General features: G+C 42.9%; 3 protein-coding genes across 3 annotated transcripts in view; 2 read left to right on the top strand and 1 right to left on the bottom strand.

The window, feature by feature from the left end:
- Positions 1 to 2,690: 2,690 nt before the first annotated feature.
- Positions 2,691 to 5,722, top strand: LOC119215419 (tyrosinase-like). The gene is made up of 5 exons (XM_037467576.2): positions 2,691 to 3,575; positions 4,351 to 4,567; positions 4,707 to 4,854; positions 4,945 to 5,126; positions 5,295 to 5,722. The coding sequence occupies exons 1-5, from the start codon at positions 2,754 to 2,756 to the stop codon at positions 5,555 to 5,557; spliced, it is 1,632 nt and encodes a 543-aa protein (XP_037323473.2). The 5' UTR covers positions 2,691 to 2,753; the 3' UTR covers positions 5,558 to 5,722.
- Positions 5,723 to 6,352: 630 nt separating this feature from the next.
- Positions 6,353 to 13,086, bottom strand: chordc1b (cysteine and histidine-rich domain (CHORD) containing 1b). The gene is made up of 11 exons (XM_037467161.2): positions 12,885 to 13,086; positions 11,152 to 11,201; positions 11,021 to 11,077; positions 10,698 to 10,858; positions 10,052 to 10,152; positions 9,708 to 9,766; positions 8,882 to 8,952; positions 8,594 to 8,699; positions 8,361 to 8,480; positions 8,205 to 8,267; positions 6,353 to 7,645 (listed from the first exon to the last, which is right to left on the bottom strand). Exons 1-11 carry the CDS (start codon positions 12,946 to 12,948, stop codon positions 7,469 to 7,471), a joined length of 1,029 nt encoding a protein of 342 aa, XP_037323058.1. The 5' UTR covers positions 12,949 to 13,086; the 3' UTR covers positions 6,353 to 7,468.
- A 69-nt stretch (positions 13,087 to 13,155) lies between these two features.
- The window catches only part of LOC119215203 (protocadherin Fat 3), a 52,970-nt gene continuing 44,804 nt past the window's right edge, over positions 13,156 to 21,321 (top strand). The window contains exons 1-4 of the mRNA XM_037467160.2: positions 13,156 to 13,698; positions 14,826 to 17,812; positions 17,916 to 18,050; positions 18,314 to 18,515. Coding sequence (XP_037323057.2) covers positions 14,849 to 17,812; positions 17,916 to 18,050; positions 18,314 to 18,515 — 3,301 coding nt within the window. The 5' untranslated portion in view covers positions 13,156 to 13,698; positions 14,826 to 14,848. The remainder of the gene's footprint in view (positions 13,699 to 14,825; positions 17,813 to 17,915; positions 18,051 to 18,313; positions 18,516 to 21,321) is intronic.

The following is a 21,321-nucleotide window of genomic DNA, read 5'->3' on the forward strand; positions in this document are numbered from 1 at the left end:
TCCCTCTCCTGCCTTGGGTGGGAATGGCTCCAAACTGAAGAGGTCTAAAGGTCCATTGTGTATAACACTAAGTGTACTTCTCAACCACTTCAAAAGACTGTTTCTATACAGATCAATTGACTATCAAATGAAAATGCCTAAATAGTCTGTGTGGCCAAACCAGAAGGTCTTTGACAGGGAATAGGTATAAATGAATAAGTTAAATGCAAAGTATTCCCTCAAACAAACAATGGAATTCAATAATAAAACAATGTATTTTGATACTTGGCTCCATCTGTAGGATCCGATACGTAACTATAGAATCTAAACACAACAAATCCGACAATTGATGGAAGCACGCAGTATCTTAATGTGATCCCACGGACTAACATGTGATGACCAGAAGAAATGCAGCGAGAGGTTCAGATCAGGAACCTAATGCTTAAACCGATGGCTTTACCACATCAGAGAGCACATTGATCTGTGTAGTTTGGGTACGATGCCACACCAGGAGCTCACAGTAACTCAATAATGGCTTCATCCAACATGTGAACATCTCCCCATATCTTTAGGTGAATCCAGTGTGTCTCTGGTGTAAGATGCATCCATAATCAGGGCCTGACAGCAGGCCACCGACAAACAACGCCACGGAAAGTCACAGTTAATTATCACGTCTTTTCAGAGGAAGTTTGTATACTCAAATCAAAGCGAGGTCAGATGTGTGATTAAAGATATTTATACATGAGGGTTGATTTACCAGGAGAATGCATTTCTGTCTGCTAAAGTCCTGCTTATTTGGTTGTCTGTGGCGACAGAAGAAGTGTCATTTCGAGAGAGATGAGTATTCACTTGTAGTCGTTTGTCGCCATCTGGTGGATATTAGGTTCCTTTGTAAATATTACATTACATTGCATTGCATGTCATTTAGCTGACACTTTTATCCAAAGCGACTTACAATAAGTGCGGTTCAACCATAGGGGGGGCGATGGTGGCGCTTGGAGTAGTGGGAGTAGTGTGATGCGCTGGGAGCCGCTCGGTTGGCCGTTCGAATCCCGGCTGCCTCATGTGCCATGTCGAAGTGTCCCTGAGCAAGACACCCCCAGGCAAAATGTAATGCATGGGTTATAATGCAATGTAAATCGCTTTCGATAAAAGCGTCAGCTAAATGACATGTAATGTAATGTAATGGATACAAACTGGACAACAAAGTGCAATTTCATCAAATCAGCCAATTTACAACTTGTTATAGATGAGAGCCATTATAAGTACAATTTAAGTGCTACAATTTGTTAGTGTGTTTAGTCGAGGTAAAGTCGACTAAAGAAGAGGTGAGTCTTTCGTTTGTAAAGGTTGGTCCTGATGTCATCAGAGAGCTTGTTCCACCGTTTAGGAACCAGGACAGCAAAGAGTCGAGTGTTTCGCTCTCAGTGAGGGAGGAAAGAGCAGCTTGGCAGATGCAGAGCGGAGTGAGCGGGTTTGGGATGTAGGGTTTCACCATGTCCTGGATGTAGACTGGACCCCATCCATTCACAGCAAACTACGTGAGCACCAATGTTTAGTGGTTGCGGGCAGCCACTGGGAACCAGTGAAGAGAACGGAGGAGTGGAGCAGTGCGGGAGAATTTAAGAAGGTCGAAGACTAGTCGATCTGCTGCATTCTGGATGAGCCGCAGAGGTTGAATGGCGGTTGCAGGGAGACCTGCCAGCAGAGACTTACAAACAATGTGGCAAATATCACTTTCAAAGAGTTTCATTAACATCAGACTGAAAGTTGAACTTTGGGCGAGCCCAGTGGACACATGTTTGGCGTAACAAACCACGTGAGTAAAGTAGAATCGTTAAGCTCAAAAGTCATCAAAGGTTTCTTCTTGGAAAGTGTAAAAATGCACACATCACATATGCTTGCTTTGGGCGATGCTCCTATCGTACATCAGCTTGTTCTCAGAGAAACCTTTGTTCAAGGTGCCTGCGTTAGTTTACACTAATCATTTGTGTTATTGTTGGGTCATACAACCACCCTGTCCAAAAATACATGTATTCCACTTACATGAGTTCATTAAGAGGAATCTTTGCACACACTGAATGTATTGTTTATGTCAAATTAAGGTTTTTTTTAATGAATGATCTTTATTAAAAAGCGTCTAAAGAGCTCTTCGAATTAAAACTGGGGCTTCTTTTTAATTAGCCACTTATCCGCTGTGTGTAAACATGTTGGCCCCTTGAGAAGTTTGTTTGTTCATTTGTGGAGTTCTACTGGGGATTTGACTGTAACAATACATGCTCGTTATTTCTCTGCTCATCCTCAATATGTCTCTGCAGTACTGATTTCATTGCAAGAAAAACAGTTTACTTTATTTGAGGCACGCTTGTCCATAGATCTCAGCAGAAAATGACTGTAAAATCATTGCCACTACACACTATGGGCTTATAGTGGTGGTTTATGCCTTCATGTGACAATATGACTGTGAAGGATTCTTCATTTGATCATTCAGTGGTAACTTTCCCCACATACTTTCACTAAATATTCAGAAGAGTGATTCTTATTTCCCTGGCTGCGGTCTCGGGATGTTTGCGTAATACTGATTGCGCCCCTCATGGGGTAAGCTTCACCCCGAGGGTTAAGCGGCATGTGACTCGCTCCACCAAGAGGAGGGGTGGCCCCCCGGAGGAAAAACTCGCAAAGAATGAATATAAGCCCTGCCGAATAACGACCGTGCGCCTCTGTGACTCCCCTCTTAACCACCCCACTCCGAAGCGGGCGACGACACTGCTGTAATGTGGCAACCTGTGCTCGTGTATTTCCTGCTGTGTGTCGGGCCCTCGCATCAACAGTTCCCCCGGCCGTGTGCCACCCGGGAGGCCCTGCTGGCCAAGGAGTGCTGCCCGGCGTGGGAGGGAGACGGTTCTCCCTGCGGAGCCGGCTCGGGTCGGGGCTCCTGCGAGGACGTGCGGGTCCCGGAGCAGCCCGACGGGCCGCAGTACCCCTTCGCCGGGTTGGACGACAGGGAGAAATGGCCCCTGGTTTTCTACAACCGGACTTGCCGGTGCGCGGGTAACTTCATGGGTTTCAGCTGCGCCGACTGTGCGTTCGGTTACTTCGGGGTGAACTGCAACGAGAGGAGAGAGTCTCTCAGGAGGAACATATTTCACCTCTCCAGGGCCGAGAGGCTCAGGCTCGTGTCTTACCTGAACCTGGCCAAGCAGACCATCAGCAGGGACTACGTCGTGGCCACCGGGACCTACCAGGAGATGGAGAACGGCTCCAACCCGATCTTCGCCAACGTGTCCTCGTACGATGTGTTCGTGTGGATGCATTACTACGTGTCACGGAACGCGCTGCTGGGCGGCCCCGGGAACGTGTGGACCGATGTGGACTTTGCGCACTGGGCGCCCGCGTTCCTCCCGTGGCACCGCTTGTACCTGCTGCACTGGGAGCACGAGATCCGGAAGCTGACCGGAGACAATGGCTTCAGCATCCCGTACTGGGACTGGAGGGACGCCCAGGGGTGTGACGTGTGCACCGACGAGCTGATGGGGGACCGGAGCCCCCGGGATCCCAGTCTCCTGAGCCCAGGCTCCGTCTTCTCTTCTTGGACGGTAAAAAAAAAAACAATCGAGGAAAACACAATTAAAAATGGCCCTTTCTTCCCTTTCGCCTTCATCTTCTCATGACCTGCATGTGATAAACAGTGCTTCAGCGTGGTTTACAACTTTTTTGGGGGGGGAAGTGCGTGAGCTCAACCGTGTGCGCGCGCACGTGTGTGTAATGGGAGGGAACCACTGTGTGAGGGCTGACTTGTCACTGAAACTATTAGAGTATGAATCAGGAATCATGTATTGTCATAATATGTCAGACATACGAGGAATTTGACTTGGCGGTTGGTGCATAACAGACTTTTAGACATTGGACAACAAGACAACATATTGCAAAGAAGAACAAAAATATATAATGAAAATATAATGCGATGGGTTAGTAATCCAAAGCTATGGGCTATTGTAAAAATAAAGCAGTAAAGGTTTAAAAAGATAAAAAATAAAGTGCACCAGCAAACAGAAAGACCTTTTTACACAGACCTTTTTATTAAAAATAATTTGCAAAATATTAAGGAATTAAAAGGAATATAAATGGTGTCTCACTGTATAACCTAACTATAAATGAATATGGGAAAAGAAGTCAGGATTTAAACCTTTGGCTGATTGATCCACTTGATACACGATCAAAAGACACAGTAAATGCAATAGTAGGGCCATTTCCAAACTCATTGTGACCTGATTCAAGCAGCAGGACACAAGCTGGATTCCCGCCTGTGGTTTTATCGTCTAATGCCATCACTGCTGTTGCCATGCGTTTTCCGTGCGCCTCCATCAACAGGTGCTGTGCTCCCGGGCGACCGATTACAGTGACAGAGGTGTGTTGTGTGATGCTCGGGGAGAAGGCCCGCTGCGCCGTAACCCTGGAAACCACAACCGCAATGTGGTTGAGCGATTGCCGACTTCTGCAGAGGTGGAGTTCACTCTCAGTTTGCCCGACTATGACACCGGAGCCATGGACCGCGGGGCCAACATGAGCTTCAGGAACACTCTGGAAGGTCAGAGAAGCGTGACTTTAAAATCACACACACACACACACGCAAAATCACATTTTTGTATGGAATACTCATTTTAACGACAAAGAGCTTCTGTTATCCAAGCTTTTCAAACCCAAACTTTGCACGCTTGTCGTCACAGGATTCGGGGATCCTCGGACTGGGTTAGGAAACAGTCCCCGGATGGGCATGCATGCCGCCCTTCATGTGTTCATGAACGGATCCATGTCCTCGGTGCAGGGCTCAGCGAACGACCCCATATTCCTTCTGCACCACGCTTTTGTTGACAGGTGAGCCCGCTCACACACACACACACACACACACACACACACTGTACACGTACGTGGTTGCTTGACATTGTTTTTCATTCTCTGTGAAAGCATCTATGAGCAGTGGCTCAGGAGGCACAGACCGTCTCCGGCCCAGTACCCAGACTCTGATGCTCCTATAGGGCACAACAGTGAATACCACATGGTGCCCTTCCTGCCCCTGCATAGAAACAGGGAATTCTTCATCTCCAGCAAGGAATTAGGATATGAATATTCATACCTGCTAGATGCGAGTAAGTTCCCAATCTTTCTATTTTCCACATCAATTGGTAGAAAAAACAACACTTGCATTTTCTGAAATCTACCTGTGGAATAATATCCACACTGACAGTTTGTCCTCAAACAATTTGCATAATTTTCCGGGGGAAATACTTCCATCTTTTTTTTCTTTTCTTCTCCAGACCAGAGGCTGGCAGAATCCATGCGTCCCTACCTGGAGGAACTGCGGGATGTGTGGCCCTGGCTCCTGCTGGCGGGGCTCTGCGGAGGAATGGCAGCGGTGACCCTAGCTGCCGCCGTCCTCAGTGCGAGACGGAGATGCGGAGCGTCGGAGTGGTTGCGCGTGACCAAGTGGAAACACTTATTTGCCCTCCCGGAGAGACAGCCACTTATCTGCAGTGACTCAGAGGAAACCAAGCAGCGTAACTACCAGACGACTCTGTGAAGGTTCTGTGTAGGGACACACTCATCTAGGAATGTTTTCCTAGTTTTCATTTTTAACAAGCACTGTGAATTATACCACATACTTATTAACTCATTGTGATGATGTCTATGTAATATTTGTTATTGTCAAGGTATTTCAACTGTATCAAAAGTAAAAAACTGTTTATGGAGGAAATCTTGAAATGGGTTTTAAATTCTTGCTCACTTTAATGTCTGTATCACGTTTGACTTTTCACAGTTATTCTCTACGGTTAACATGGATTTTGCTGATTGCCTTCAAAATAAGGTTTGGCAGTTTATTTCATCCGTCGTGTGCAGTATGCAGCCATTTAAAGTGAAGGAACCCGTACATCTAATTGCCACATAGTCAGAAACACAAACTCTTCAGATGAATTTAACAAAGCTGTGGGACTTTCTTTTAATATCTTTGTGTGGGAGTTCAGTTGAACCACACTTTAATTATTATTTAAATTGATTTATGTTTGTGGAGTGATTCGTGCCCCTGGAAAGGGAGGAAGGTGATAGTGTCTGTATGGATGTCACGGTCTGAGACACTGCAGAACATCGGGAGGTACTTCAATATTCTAACCTTAAAGTTATGTCATAGCTTTAAAAACTTTCATGACATTTGCAAAAGTCACTGCAATTCCCAAAGATGCAAGTGGATACAAGTCCTCGCTTGAAAGGTCAAACCTCATGTGTCGCCTGTTAAGAGACAGTCTGGCCTTAATACCACTCAAAACACCACTTGGTATGTATATTTAGTGTGAGAAATACATCACACACGCTCCAGTTTGGAAAGTTCAACACAAAAGTTTATTTGTTTGGAAGATAAATTGGTTCCCTAATTTTACCTGGGAGTCATGCAATTTATCCAAATGCAATTCATACATTCATGGCCTTTGAAGCATGCAGCCTATAAAGTAGTTCTCAAACAGGGCGATTTTAATTACATCCCAGTGATATCATTTGCTTTTTGAATAGAACTTTTTAAGTTTGTGTGCATTCACAAGTGGCTCAATGGTGAGTGTTTGGAGCAAATTGGCCAACACCAACCTCGAGAACCACTGATCAAGCACAACTTGTATAATACAGTAGCCCTACTTTGCTTTAAAATACATTGTATTCAATTGGCATTCTCAGATATTACAGTACATTCTCTTTAGAAAATGGTCTTTAGATTGCTTTGACAAGAAATGAGGACATAAATACAGCAGTGATTGCTTCGAGGCAAAACAAAATACACAATATGATGTAACAAAACAAAAAGATTTAGAGTTTAAGTTTTGTTATTTAAATTGCAAAAAGAAAAGGGTGGTTGAACATCTTCATTTGTATTGAGTGCCAAAGAAAAGTTGTATTTCTTGAAACAATTTATTCAGAATAAATCCACATAATACAGTTGTGGAAATCTTAAGATGTGTTAAAAATGTCTTACTCTAAATACAGAGCACCTTCATTGTCACACAGATGGAAATGTATGTGTAAAAATTGCAACATTTAGTCTGATGTAAAAGAAGTGGACAATCAGTGCAACACTTTATGAAACTACAGGATGGAATGAATCTTTTCCCAAACATTGTGGGTCCATTACGATGAAACGCTACATGTAAAAAAAAAAGGCTTTATGTGTCCAATCTTAATCTATTTTGATTGCAATTACCAAGCTAAACATCAGTTACTATCATTCAGTATATTATTACTTGGGTGATTTTTGATCATTCAAAATGACAAATAAAACCAAAACCTCGGTCAAAACCAGGAACGTTGATAACTAAGAATAAAAAGGGAAACACTGTAATGTTTAAGCGTAGAGGCGGAAGTTCGAAGAGAGCAAAAGAAGGTATGGATTGGACTATATGGCCTTTCATTCAGGAAAGTATACACACTAGTTTTGTATTGTAATTCCTCATCATTCATCTTCATCCTCGCTTTCAGACTCCTCTTTTTCCTTCTTCTCCTCCTCCTCCTTGGGCGGGGGGAGGGGAGGAAGGTCCAGGCGAGCCCATGACATGGGCTCGGACTTCTTTGTGGCTATCTCAATCTTGGCGGCCATCATGTTCAGGACGCTTTTACTCACGTCTATCACCTGCACGGGAAAGGGAGAGTGCGACAGAAGTGGCTCAGTCCCTTTAGTATGAAGGTGATCAAAACAGCTATGAGTAATGTTTGGTGTATATATTCAGGTTTTGGGTGAACAGTATATTAAACTCAACAGATTGCAGATAGTTCCATGTGAGATGTAGGAAATGACAAGCAGAAGTTGTCACGCAATTTTGTGTTAAGCCACCAGCATGAGACTTGCTTTGAGGTTTTGCTTTTTTTCCCTCCAAGTGCGTGAGGTGAATAAGCCTTGGTGTGCGTATTAGCTATGTATTTTGAGTGTATATATATATATATATATTTACACACACACGCTGCTGCAGCAGCAGCAGCAGCTTAAGTATATGGACATACGTATATTTATGAGCCACAAGTCTGGTGGAAATGTGATTTCTAGGAACAAATATTGTCATATTGAGTTACAACTGTAAAGATCAGTACCAATATTAATACAACGTATTATCAACTATGAGAGGAGATTACATTGAAGTGTCTGCAATGCTTAAAAAAACCCCACACATATCAAAAAAGGATGCTTTACTTACTCCCCACAAGCTGATTTTTTGCACAAATTCCTTGTCTCCCTCAAATATGATATGGATGTCGAGCTGAAGGAGAAAAGAAACAGACGTTTGGTTGAAAGGAAGACAAAGCCGCTTAGAGACTAACAGAAATCGTCGGGCAGGGCGTGCCCCCCTCACCGTGGTGCTGTTGGCCTCCACGTAGCATAGCTCCGGGACGGCGTTCTTTGCGTAGATGGAGATGATGACCTGCGAGCCCGTCTGATGCCAGTCAGACCGACACGGAACCACTTTCTTACCCTGCAAGGAGATTTCACATTACGGCATTTCAAGGCAACGCTTGGTTATTCACAATTCAGTCTCTTCTCAGATGGGAGTCGCACGCAAAGAGCATCACTCGCTGTCAAACCCACCGCGTCCTTTTTCCTCCATAGATGTGTTCCCTTGGCGCAGCCCTCTTGAGAGAGGAAGGTGTTAAAGTCTGATGTTTTCCTCTTGCAGCAGCTCCAGTATTTCATCCTGGAGAGGCGGGAGAGACGTTCACTCGCTGGATTTCCCGGAGTCAATAACATGCCACTCAAAAGAACCGGTGAACACGGCCAACAGGAAAATCCTGAGTTTCACTCATTACGCTTCTTTTACAGCTGCCGGAGAACATCGGTTATTTCATGTCAATACTGTGAAACTTGGTATTAACTTACCCTTCATGAAAGATAGGAAATCCAGAGTGGTATAGGCACACGTCCGAATCGGACGCAGGTCCATCGAAGCTCTGACGATGACAGTGAAAAGGCGTCGTTTAAAAGACTGAAGTAAATAGTTTTGGATAGCAAATAAATACAAAATGTCTTTATTGTTTGGCCCACGTGTACGAGAATGAATTAGACTAATATTGTGTTCTCGGTTACTTTGGAAACATGCAAATTTAGACTCCACCGAGACTTGAAGTGATTAATCAACCGTAAAAGGCAAGAAATCCATGACAAAATAACCTGTGGCTATTAATCAAGTCAGCTAAAGTGATTCACATAACGGTTTTAAAACATTTAGGTCCCACTCCAAGTGCCAACAAAACCAGCCAATGCAAATTTTCCTTACAATTTATGTTTTAATCTTGGGGTTTTCTGCTCTGACAGGCCAGATTAGCTTGAGCAAGGGTGTAGCTTTTTATCCACCTCCGAGCAAACATGGAGGGGGCGGAGGAGGAGCTGCATCTATTTCACCGGAGTGTTGAGCGCAGGCCAATATTGTGATTTGTTTATGTTCTCATTTAACAAAATCTGCCATACATTTTTCTTGCAATATGTCAATTGAATTTGGCTTACAAATCAAGAACAAGGCAAAACTTATTTGGTGGAAATTTCAGCATGAATTTAAAGTAAATGCATGAAAACATTTAATCTGCAGTTGCCAAAGCCCTACAGAGGAGTGGATCTAGACTAGAAGATATAAACTTGCAACCATTTCAACACCATGACAATCTAGGCCAGCATGTTTTAACAAGTATAGAATAACACATTCACCTACTTTAGTACATCCTCCGTTTTTACAAGATGTTCCAATCTTGATCTCGTCATTGTCTTCCTCTAGAACGAAGGACAGAAAAGGAGTGACACTGACTTGGATGTTTGAATCTAAAAAATACATCTGCAGCTGTGATGCGTTGTCCCATCCCTGCCATCTTTGACTTAAACGCCATAAACTCCCAGAGGCCATCCATTAACATCCCCTGTCAACATGACCTTCCTGTCTGCTGCAATAAGAAGAGGATGGTAACGGATGGTACACATGTCTATGGTAAAGATGACCAACAACAGAAACATGAAAAAGACGGGAGGAGAAAGAAGGGGAAGATAACGCTGTGCTATTACCTTTCTCCTTTGCCATATTCTCAGAAAGCTTCAGTCTCTCCAGAGCTTGCTTCAGAGAAGTAGAGACTTTATGCTGCAATCTCACCATCGGCTCATCAGCACTGCAAAGTCGCCACAATTCTATTAGAATCAAAAATGTGAGGGACAGAACTGATTTCTTTGTGATTTAATTATTAATTGAAAAAAAAAAACGTAAAGTACAATACATTATCGGCAATATCACTTCAAAAATAGGTCTGTTGTATGTAGCAGAGCTCAGACCGGACCTGGAGTTTCACTATTCCGTAGTAATGGGACAGCTTTCACAGAAAAGACTAGAGAACACATCTGACACTCCTCTGATTCAGGATTCAGGATCATGTAATAACTCGGATACTGCACATATCCTTTAAACACATTTGATATTAAAACAGAATAAGTTTGGAGCATAATATCTGGAGTAATAGGGACACACACACGCACACAGTTTTAAACTCTAAGCCCTGTTTATATACTTCTGGCCTGTTTCTTTCCCTTAAATGTGATTAGATAAAATGATTGCATTATATAAGTCATAATTTTGGTTTTGTTTTACTCAAGGAATAATGAGAAATCTAGGGTGTTCCTAAGGCAATGATTGAAATACATAAAAAGCAATATGTACAACCTTGGCCTGCAGATCGCCTCCTGAGGCTTCGGTGCCGAGATGATGTACTCGTTAAACTTTGGTTTTTGGTCATCTGCGTCTTTCTTTTCTCCTGACGATGTCACATCTGGTTTCACCGGCTCGGGGGGCTTCTCCTTGTTGTGGGGCCCCTTTGTGCAGCCCTGAGGAGAAGAAAGTCCCTGCGTCAGACTCACAAAGACTGAGCGCTCGGGCCGAAACCACCACAGCAAAAGTTGGCAGTCAATGCCGATGAAAACAACAGACAATGGAAGCGTGACCTCGGAGGACTCAAAGTATGGATCAAAACCAAAACTAAAACTTACAACAATGCTGAGGAAGTCCGAAAAGTCGGTAGTTCTTCTCTTGCAGCAAGACCATCCCTGAAGAAAGTCAGACAGACATTAACTCCAAATAACAAGGCAAAAAGCCAACTGTGCACTTTCTGATCCTTTACCTTCAATGCGTCGTGGAACACTGGGACTCCGGGATGATAGGTGCAGCCATCTGTGGGAAGGAGCACAACTTTGATGAATTTGGAAGAAATATATATGGTGATAAAGGGAACAATGTTACCTACACCAGACTGTCAACAGTTATTGTAGAGTCTATTTTTGATGTCTTCTAGCTTCAATAAAGACAAAAGACGTTCAACTTGTACCATAACATTATTTTACAGCTTGATTCTGAGAGCCTATCATTTATCTATTCTTTTTTTTCTACATGCAATGTAATCGGGCAGATTCCAAGTCATTTAAAACTGGTGGTAAACATAGCATTGTGATTTGTGTTGATTTGCTATTCCTGTCCATGTGTGGTATACCTATCAAAATAACAGGGTCAGCGATGTCTGATGCGCCGATTAAAACCGTGGGAGGAAAAAACCTCAGAGCTCTCGCCACGAGAAAAGGCGTATAAGAGTATACATGCACATATCTTGCTATAACATGAAGAATTGACGCAAAACAAATTTATCCATCGTTTGAAATTGACCATATTTGAAAAGCACAATATGGTCTTCAATCGTCGGCTTTTAGGAAGTGTGAACGACCGCTGAACAAAGAGGGAAAATGTTTTCTGCTTGATGCCAAAAGTCCAGCGTTTTCCTTTCAGTGCAGCCTGCTGAGGGCTTTTACACTTACCTATTCCTAAAAGTAATATATAGTTTTGAGAAGACGCAGCCCATTTGTCAATTTACTTTTTGTTTATTGCCAGAGACTTGATGTTTCATTACGACAAGAGGCCATTTTTAATGAAATAAGAAACTCTCTGAGGTTTGTTGTGTGAGCTGAAGACAGCAATACCACCTGGAACGTTGCGGCTATTATTATTATTACATATATCAGGACAATATATGACATACACGTGGCAAACCTGTGACTTAATAACACAGGGTCAAACACAACAAACAGCAATGAGTTGGGAATAAAAGGTTTAATCTTGATGACCAGGGTGTTTTATTTGAAAGATGACAGATGTTTTTCAGATGTATTGAGACCCTTGGTTAACACACATTTGAGTTTTCCCCTGACACGAGCCTGCTTCGCACTGTACTAAAGAACATTAGCACATTGTAAACGCATCTCTACCCAGTATGCTCGTGGTTTTGCACCTCTGTATGAGGAGATGCAGGTACGCTATAAATACAAGGTTCGCAATGACAAACCGTGTACACCTAGCTACAGCTCCTTGGGTTACCACTGTTCGGGACCTCGCTGTTTACCGGTTACTCCATTTACTTTGCCTTATAGCGGTCTTTCAACTCAAACAAACAACTTTACTACGCTCCTTTCGCAATAACACTGTCGTCATGGATGTAGGATAACTAATGGGAAATGAGGGAAAACGTGGAGTGACTTGTTTCTGGAACTTTAAACCAAAAGTAGTGTGTCCGCTGTAGGGGAGACGATGCTTCTTGAGCTAAAAACCACAGGAGCTTTAAGATGTTAACAACACCGCGATGAATCACAACACGTGTGTCATTAGATTCACTGCGGTGTTTGGTGACTACATGTGTTGCTTTTTGGGGTCCAGTCAGTTATACAGTTACAGCAAGTTAGCTAACGGGCCCAGCAGGCCTCCTCGCTGCGGAAATTTCTAGACGTTTCCTCCGAGGTGAACGAGGCTTGCTAACAGACCGGCTAAGGGGCACGGCGATGGTTAGCGTTAGCTAAACAAGATACTACTCACCGTCTGGGTTGTTTTCGGGATCAAATCGCTGCCCACATCCGGTATTATAACACAAAACGGACATGGTGACGGATAGAACAAGTTTTACTGGTAGCCAGGAGTGTGAGTAAACCCTTAAAAGCTCGCGTTTGAGTGTGGTAGCTGCAGTCTGCTGCACGAACACTTCCGGAAGTTGTCGGCTACACTCGGCAAAGATCGGCGCTCCCAGAGCCCGCCTCCTCCATCCCGAGAGCGCCCAGTGGTCCCACTCGTCCGACAACTGATGCTGACCGCTTCCGAACTTCAACGAAATGTTTTTAATACTACGTGTCGGACCTTAACCTCGGCAAAATAATGAAATTTATTTTAACCACCGTTTTGGGTAAACTAGTACAGATAAAGTCAAAGTAGCCCACTGCACTCGGGCTGACATTAGTTAGGTGCAGGGAAACTGGGGCAGTAGCTTTTTAGTTTTACGAGGATCACTGCAGCCTTGTAGATGATTGCTTATCGGGATACGAGCACATAAAATTGTCCTTGTCGCCACTGAGTTCTGCGCGATTATTTCTCTCGTTATGCTTTGATTTTTTCCCCCCTGACTGCCGGAGAGGATATGGAAAAGGATTTACTTTCGGCTGTTTCGTGTGACGGTAGGACGCGCTCAGATTTGTCCGTGAGGTCGGTGCACAATATCGTTAAGCTACATATTGTTGTGCAGACCGTAGCTTGATTAATAAACTCGTTGATTTTGCAAGGAAGCATCTGAATCAACATGGGAGACGACAAATCCACCACAAAATCTCCTGGGACAGTCACCTTGTGGGGAACGTTAAGTGTGAGTCGCTGGATTCTGACAGCCTATTTGGTGCTATAATTTATCTATTCTTTGTTCTACGTGCAATGGTATCGGGCAGATTGCATATAATCAATTTATACAGACACGCATACATGCACGCACGCACGCACGCACACACACACACACACACACGGCTGGTTGAACACTAAAATAATACATATACAAAAGTCCTGAATTCAAATTTGACTTAAAAGCAAAAGTAGACTTCAAAAGTAGTTCCATAAAATAATGCTTATAAGTACGAGTTTAGTGTGAAATTATTTTACAATTTGTGATATTTTAATGTTTAGGCATCACTATGGTTCCAAAGGCTGACCCTAATTTCAGCTATTTTATTTTATTTAATAAATAATATTTGATTCATTGATTAGATGATATGTATTTTGTTTTGCTAACCTTTTATCTGCAAAGTAATCGGTAAATGATGTTGTCACATGCATGTGGAATAGTAAAAAGTACAACATTGGTTTCCAAAATATAATGGAGTGAAAGTCATCTTTTTGAATAAAATATAAATATTCAATTAAAGTATCTTAAATTGTTACTGTTATTGAACAGTACAGCACTGCAGTTTCTAAAGTAAATGATACATGCACCATGGATGCAGACTTGTTTAAAAAAGTGTTTTATTTTTAAAACTAATTTGTTTGTAAGTATTTTTGGGAAATTGTGCCTCATGATGTTTCCCAGATGTTGTCTGTCTTTTGTCCCATACATTTTCTCTTTTAAATGTACCCTGGTTGTCAGTAGCTGAAGCCCTTGTGTCTTATCGGTACTCTGTATTACAGTAACACCCATTGTTCCTGATCCCTGTTATTTTATTCTGTGACATGTGTTTCACTGAGGGTGTGTACTTTGATGTGGTTTCTTTAAAGATATGTCAGTTCTGCGTCTGAGCCTTTTGGGGTGAAATATATTCTGTGTTTGAATGCAAACTGTTGAAACACAAGATTGATATCATTTCCCTGTAGTGATAAGCAGTACCTCTGAAAGTTTCTTTTTAACTTTTTTCACAGCTCTCTGCCAAATTTTTAGCATGCAGAGTGCATGTTTTTAACACTTCTGCAACTGAATCTGTTTTCCTTTGTTATTCTTTCCAAATATAGGGTGACTGGGTGATGGAATAGTGATGAAGCGTAATCGGTGGGGAAATATGCTTCCTCTACCCAGCTTTTCATTTCTTTTCTATTGTATATACTTCTTCTTTCTCCGTTTTTTTCCCACCCATGCCCAGTTCCTGACAGAACCAAGGGCAGGACAAGGTCTGCTTCTTTTTACCCAGCCTACCTATAACGCTTCCATCTTCGAGAACTGTGCGGCAAGAACCTATTCAAGCAGTGATGTAAAAATGGGCATCTTTCTTGGGCCACCTCGGTCGTTAGACATCAAATATTCTATTTCATCTGGAGACAGTGAGGGAATCTTCCAGGCTGAGGAGTTTGTAATTGGAGATTTTTGTTTTCTACGTATACGTACTAACGGAGGCAGTGGTGCAACGTTGAACCGGGAGGTACAGGACAATTACACATTGACAGTTAAGGCATCTGCCCATGGAGGCCTAGAGGCCTTAGCCACGGTTTATATCAAGGTCTTGGACACCAATGATCTCCGACCTCTCTTCTCCCCTACCTCCTATTCATTCATTGTCTCTGAGAGTGCCCCCTTGGGTGCCAGCATTGGACGTGTAACAGCCACAGATGCTGACGTGGGCTCAAATGGGGAGTTCTACTACTTCTTCAAGAACAGAATAGAACTCTTTGCTGTTCATCCCACCAGCGGAGTCCTCACCCTGACAGGTCGGCCCAGAATGGAAAAACAAGACAGATTTGAGCTGGAGGTGCAGGTGGTTGACAGAGGAATGAAACTCTACGGGAACAACGGTATCAGCAGCACTGCTCGGCTGGTGCTAACCGTGGAGCGGGTCAACAAATTTGCCCCTGTTCTTAAAGCAGTTGCTGTTGTTCCATCGTGGGCAGACAAGGACCCAGTGTATGTCATAATGACCGTGACGGACAAAGACGAAGGGGTATCGGGGGATATAGAGTGGGTGTCCATTATTGAGGGTGACCCTCTTGAACAATTTGTGATTGATCGATCGCCTGTTGGGTATGAGTATCGGGTTAAAACATCAGAATTGTTTGACTGGGATACATTCCCCTATGGCTGCAACTTGACCTTCCAAGCTAAAGACAGGGGCATACCTCCAAAGTTTTCGAATACTCAACTTGTTCAGTTGCTGGTTTCAAAGCCAGAGCCAGTGTTGGCGACTTTTGAGAAAGATGTTTATGTAGTCCAGCTGAGTGAAATAGCTCCTCCAGGCACTATTGTAGAGGTGGTGAAAATCTCCCCAGCTCCTCTGGGTGTCAATTACAGCTTCAGTAGCCCCTCAGATCAAATGTACTTTGATCTAAACCCTTTGACTGGAGTTATTATGACCAAGAGGCAGCTGACAGGGATATCACAGGATTTTATGGAGATGGAGGTGGTTGATATCATCGGTCAGCAGCAAGCAAGGGTTCAGATCACACTAGTTGATGCAAATGACAACTCTCCAGCCTTCAACAAGCCATTCTATGATGTTGCGATCAACGAGAGCTTACCTATAGGCACTGTTGCCCTTGTAGTGTCTGCCGTGGATGCTGATAAAGGAGAGAATGGTTATGTAACCCACACAATAAGGGGCGAACAGAATCTCCCGTTTACAATAGACCAGGACACAGGGGAAGTGAGGATCACAACAGACCTAGACTTTGAGACATCCATTGATATCTATACTTTTGCAGTGCGGGCCTCTGATTGGGGTTCACCCTACAGAAGGGAGAGTGAAGTTAATGTCACCATTCGTCTGACAAATATAAATGACAATCAGCCTCTCTTTGAGAGAGTCTCCTGCAAAGGGATGATAAGCCGGGACTTTCCTGTCAGTCAGACTATTGTCACCTTGTCAGCTGTGGACATGGACGAGCTAGGTGTGGTGACCTACAAGATACTGTCTGGGAACGAGTTAGACTATTTTGACTTAAATGCAGAATCTGGAGCCTTGTCTCTAAAAAGATCGTTCGAATTGGCTAGTTTAAAAAGTGGGATATTCAACCTGAAAATAATGGCAACAGATGGGGAGATGTGCTCTGATCCTACATTTGTAAATGTGTCTGTGGTGAGGGGAAGGATGCCACCCATGGGGTTCAACTGTAAGGAGACCAGGGTAGCCCAGCTGTTGGCAGAAAAGATGGTATCAAAAGCGTCCGCTATGGCTCGACCAAGAACAATTGAGAGATATACAGACCTTTTCTCTATAAACCAACGTACGCCGCAGTTTGAGGCCTTACCTACCAGTATTCTGGTGAGAGAAGACCTTGCGGTTGGGGCAAGTGTATTCCAGGTGAGAGCACGAGATGGCGACACAGGCTTCAACGGCCGCATCCTCTTTTCAATATATGAAGGTAACAAAGAAAACTGCTTCAACATCAGCATGGAGAACGGGTTGATAACTGTGTTGAATCCACTTGATCGCGAACGAGTGGATCGTTACTTCCTCAACATCACCATCTACGATCAGGGTGTTCCTCAGCTGTGCAATTGGAGACTACTCACTTTGATCATTGATGACGCGAATGACAACGACCCCGAGTTTTATCAGAACAGCTTTTCGGCTCTTGTTGCAGAAAACTCTGCGATTGGAGTCGAAGTTATTACCATGACTGCATTTGACAGAGACAAGGGTCAAAATGGGCAGCTTTCCTACGTAATGCTTACCAGTGTCCCTCAGTTTGGTATTGACAGCGAAACTGGAAGTGTATTTGTTTCCAGCCACTTAGACAGAGAAACCACCCCAATGTTTACATTGAAGATTGAAGTGAGAGACAAGGCTGAAAGGGGCTCTCGAAGGTCATCAGTGACTACTCTCAGTGTAATAGTGGAGGATGTCAATGACTGCGCCCCAGCTTTCATCCCTAGCAGCTATAGTGCTCGAGTACTAGAGGACCTTCCTCCAGGGGCTGTGATTACCTGGGTGCAGGCTCAGGACCTAGATATAGGGCCTAGTGGACAGGTCCAATACTCTTTGGGGAATGACTTCAATGGCACTTTTGAGGTAGGTGATGTCACTGTTTGTATGGTCTATTCTGTTGCACGTGCTGATATTTGTTTCAATGACAGATTATTATGTATGGGACTATGATTTGTGTTTTTTTCAGATCGATGCTGTGAGCGGAGTTTTGAGGATTAGGAAAGAGTTGGACTTTGAGAAACAACAACTTTTTAACTTGACAGTAGCTGCTGAGGACAGAGGAGTACCCAGCCTCAAGAGTCAGACATTTGTGGAGGTGGAGGTGTGTAAATCCAAACGGAGGTTTTTAATGCTCCCCTTATTTTCCTGGCATTAATTCTACACCATTATATTTCAGTCCATATAATTTAATGAAAAGGGTAAAATATTACAAGTAGAAAAATATATTTACCAAATGCATAATGCATGGCTGTTAGCCGTAGTGCAATTAAAGGAAATAAGGGTAATTTGGTGGAATGCTTTATTGTACAACCATGCTGGGCTTGAATGCGCACACAAACTTTAAAGCAATGACATATTTCTCAGGTGGTGGATGTCAATGAAAATTTGTATGCACCCTACTTTCCGGACTTTGCCCTGAGAGGCTCAGTGAAGGAGAACTCCCGCGCAGGTACAAGTGTCCTGACAGTCAACGCTAAGGACGACGATAAGGGCCGAGATGGGGTGTTGAGGTACTCTATCAGGGGTGGCAGCGGACTAGGCACTTTCACCATCGACGAAGACACAGGTAAGACAAAAGATCAATTCTGAAACCTATTTATGTAAAGTGGAAATCCAATAACTTCAAGGGCCATGGTTGGAATATCAACACTCAAACGCGTTGTTAATCATTGTCTATCTGACCCTTCCTGCGCCATTGCGGATGACTTTGACGTGTGTAGCTGTTGCTCAACTGCTTTATTTCATTCAACCGTTACATTTATTTTTTGCAACCCATTGGAGAAAGCATCACCACTCGATACCATATATGTTTGTATTTGGGGGAGAGAGGTGAAGAGAGTGCGATGTACGATCAGAGTCCGTGCAGGCTTCACGTGGGAGCTGTGCACTGGGAGATCATTACTGTAATGAGGGCAGCATGGCAGCTACAAAGGGTGGGCCTCAGGCTGCTCAGTACAACTGATCCAGTGCAGTGTGGATAACATTGATAAAGGCTTTTCTGTGCAGCACCACCATCCTTTCCAAAAGGAGTGAAATCTCTGGGACTTACTAAAAGAAATCTGACCCCTCCACCCGTCTTCCGAAAAAAGCATGCAGTTGTCTCCAACTTCCCTGCAGTGTGAAGGCCCTGCTGAAATCGAGTTGATCCAAACAAGAGGCCTTGACGCACTCACCCAGAAATAAAATCAATCAAATATCCAGTATGAAAATAGGACAGTTCATATAAGTTCATATTGGCACATGTAAAGGAAAACTTTCTCTCACTCCCCATCCCACATGTACTATATATCTATATATACTGCAGTGGCAGCCAGTGGAAAATGTTCTACGTGGGGCTATCCAATCAATTTCAGCGAACATCCAGGATTGATTTATCTAATCTATATACTATCTACATCTATATAAACATGTTCTGGTATATATACCAGAACATGTTTATTCATGATTATTTGAAGAGGAATTTTGCTCTTCTGAGTGGCAAACATCTCAATGACCCTGTCCCTGACAACGCATGAGCTCGGGGCATAATCAATATTGCCCCAGGCGTAGTCTATTTAACGATGTCATTTAAAAATGTAATATTCTCTTTTTGTTTCTTACATGTTAACATATTTATATCTGAACTCTAAACATAATTTGAAGAACTTTGTAAGAGGCGATATTGCAATATATTAATCAAACTTATCTATCAAAGCCCAGTGAACCACATGTACGTATGAATGCCATGTGCTATTTTTCCATCTGAGAAATAATACTAATGTCTGCATGGTTGATTTTTCAACAAAAGTGGAGCACTTTATTCCCCATCAACGCTTTTTGTTAAAGTTTCCTTTGTCCGTCTGCCGAACTGAAGCGTGTAAACCTACCAGTAAGCTTTATGATTCTCTGTCACCGGGGCTGAAAAATTCAAAGTCTAAGCTCCAAAATCAGTGCCTCGTTCACTCAAATCTCTAGGATACTCCGGAGTGATTCCAGTGCTACATAATTACCCATGATAACAAGTCTTACCACTGACCAATCCCATATTGCGGATAAGCAAATTGCATGCTATATTCCTCTATAAATAATTAGTGTGGGTCTTGCCTGCAGTTTCTTATTGATTTAATATTGAATGTAACTAGATCCATTATTTCAAAGCAACATGATGTCAAGTGCTATGAATTAGTACTGGTCTTAAGTAAAAAGGGAAAATTTAAGATGAATAATAAACCCACTGTCACTAGTACTATATATATTATTAGAACAATATTACATATAACAATAACCTCTAACTTACATTTTCACTAGATGGCAATGTGTACAGGGATGGCTGAAAAATTAAATACAAGTGATCTATTATAGCAATTAGAGTTTATTTTAGGTCTTATTTTTTATTTTCAGCAGCTATTGTCATTATGGGAACTACTGTACATGACTTGCACTGGAGGCCTGTATTGACCTTTAACTAGGCTAATTAGTATTGACTTTAGTTGAGAGAGAAAGTGAGAGTGAAACAGCTGGACATATGGAGAGAATGTCCTCGCTCACTGTGTTTACACATATGACTACTATGCATAATTATCTACAGTGTTGCACTCATTGACCAAACACCGTTACAGCACACAGTCTTTTGTTGATACAGTGTGGTTATTTACTTTAGAATTAAAAGCTCAGTAAGGCGCATGGCAGCAAACAAGAAAGTTTATTGGGTGCATTTTCCAGGGGAAATCAGAGTGGTTGTTAGAGCAGAAAGTGGAGGCGGTGTGAAGTGGAAGTGAAGCGAAGAGAGGAAGGAAGAGGATACAGAGGAGTCTGAAGTACATAAAAAGTGTCAGAAAAAAATACTACTTTCTTCCTCCCAGGCCTACATATATATATATATTTTGTCTTCAAAAGAAATAAATACATATATTTCTTTGTCTATCTGGAGCTTTTTTAAGTTGTGTCTTTTGATATCCCCCCCCCCCCTTAGTATCACAGGCATCACTGTCACCAAGTGTTTAGATTCATCTGGTAGCTTGTAGAAGTCAGTGTTGTCAGGCGGCATGGACACAGTGGCACCAGGCCGTCCTCTGACCATGCATTTGGCTGACATGTTGAGTGGCCCAGAGCCACTGTGACTACTTGTCAATCTGTAGCTCTTAGTGCCAGAACTAAGTGAAGATAGAGTGAGACAGACAGTGAGAGTGACTAAAAGGGACGCAGAGAATCAGATATTGTGTGATGAATCCATTTGGTTGAGCCTGTCTTGACATGTGCATTTCCCCCTCTCGAGTTTGGCTCCATGATGCATTTGAGACCCCCCATTGTCTAACTTTTTATTTTTGCACTGTTGAATGAATGTCCCTCATTCAACATTTAGATGATTAAGATGACTCATCCCTATGTGGGAG

This window comes from Pungitius pungitius, chromosome 16 (assembly GCF_949316345.1).
Source record: "Pungitius pungitius chromosome 16, fPunPun2.1, whole genome shotgun sequence".
In the NCBI taxonomy this organism is placed as follows: Eukaryota; Metazoa; Chordata; class Actinopteri; order Perciformes; family Gasterosteidae; genus Pungitius; species Pungitius pungitius.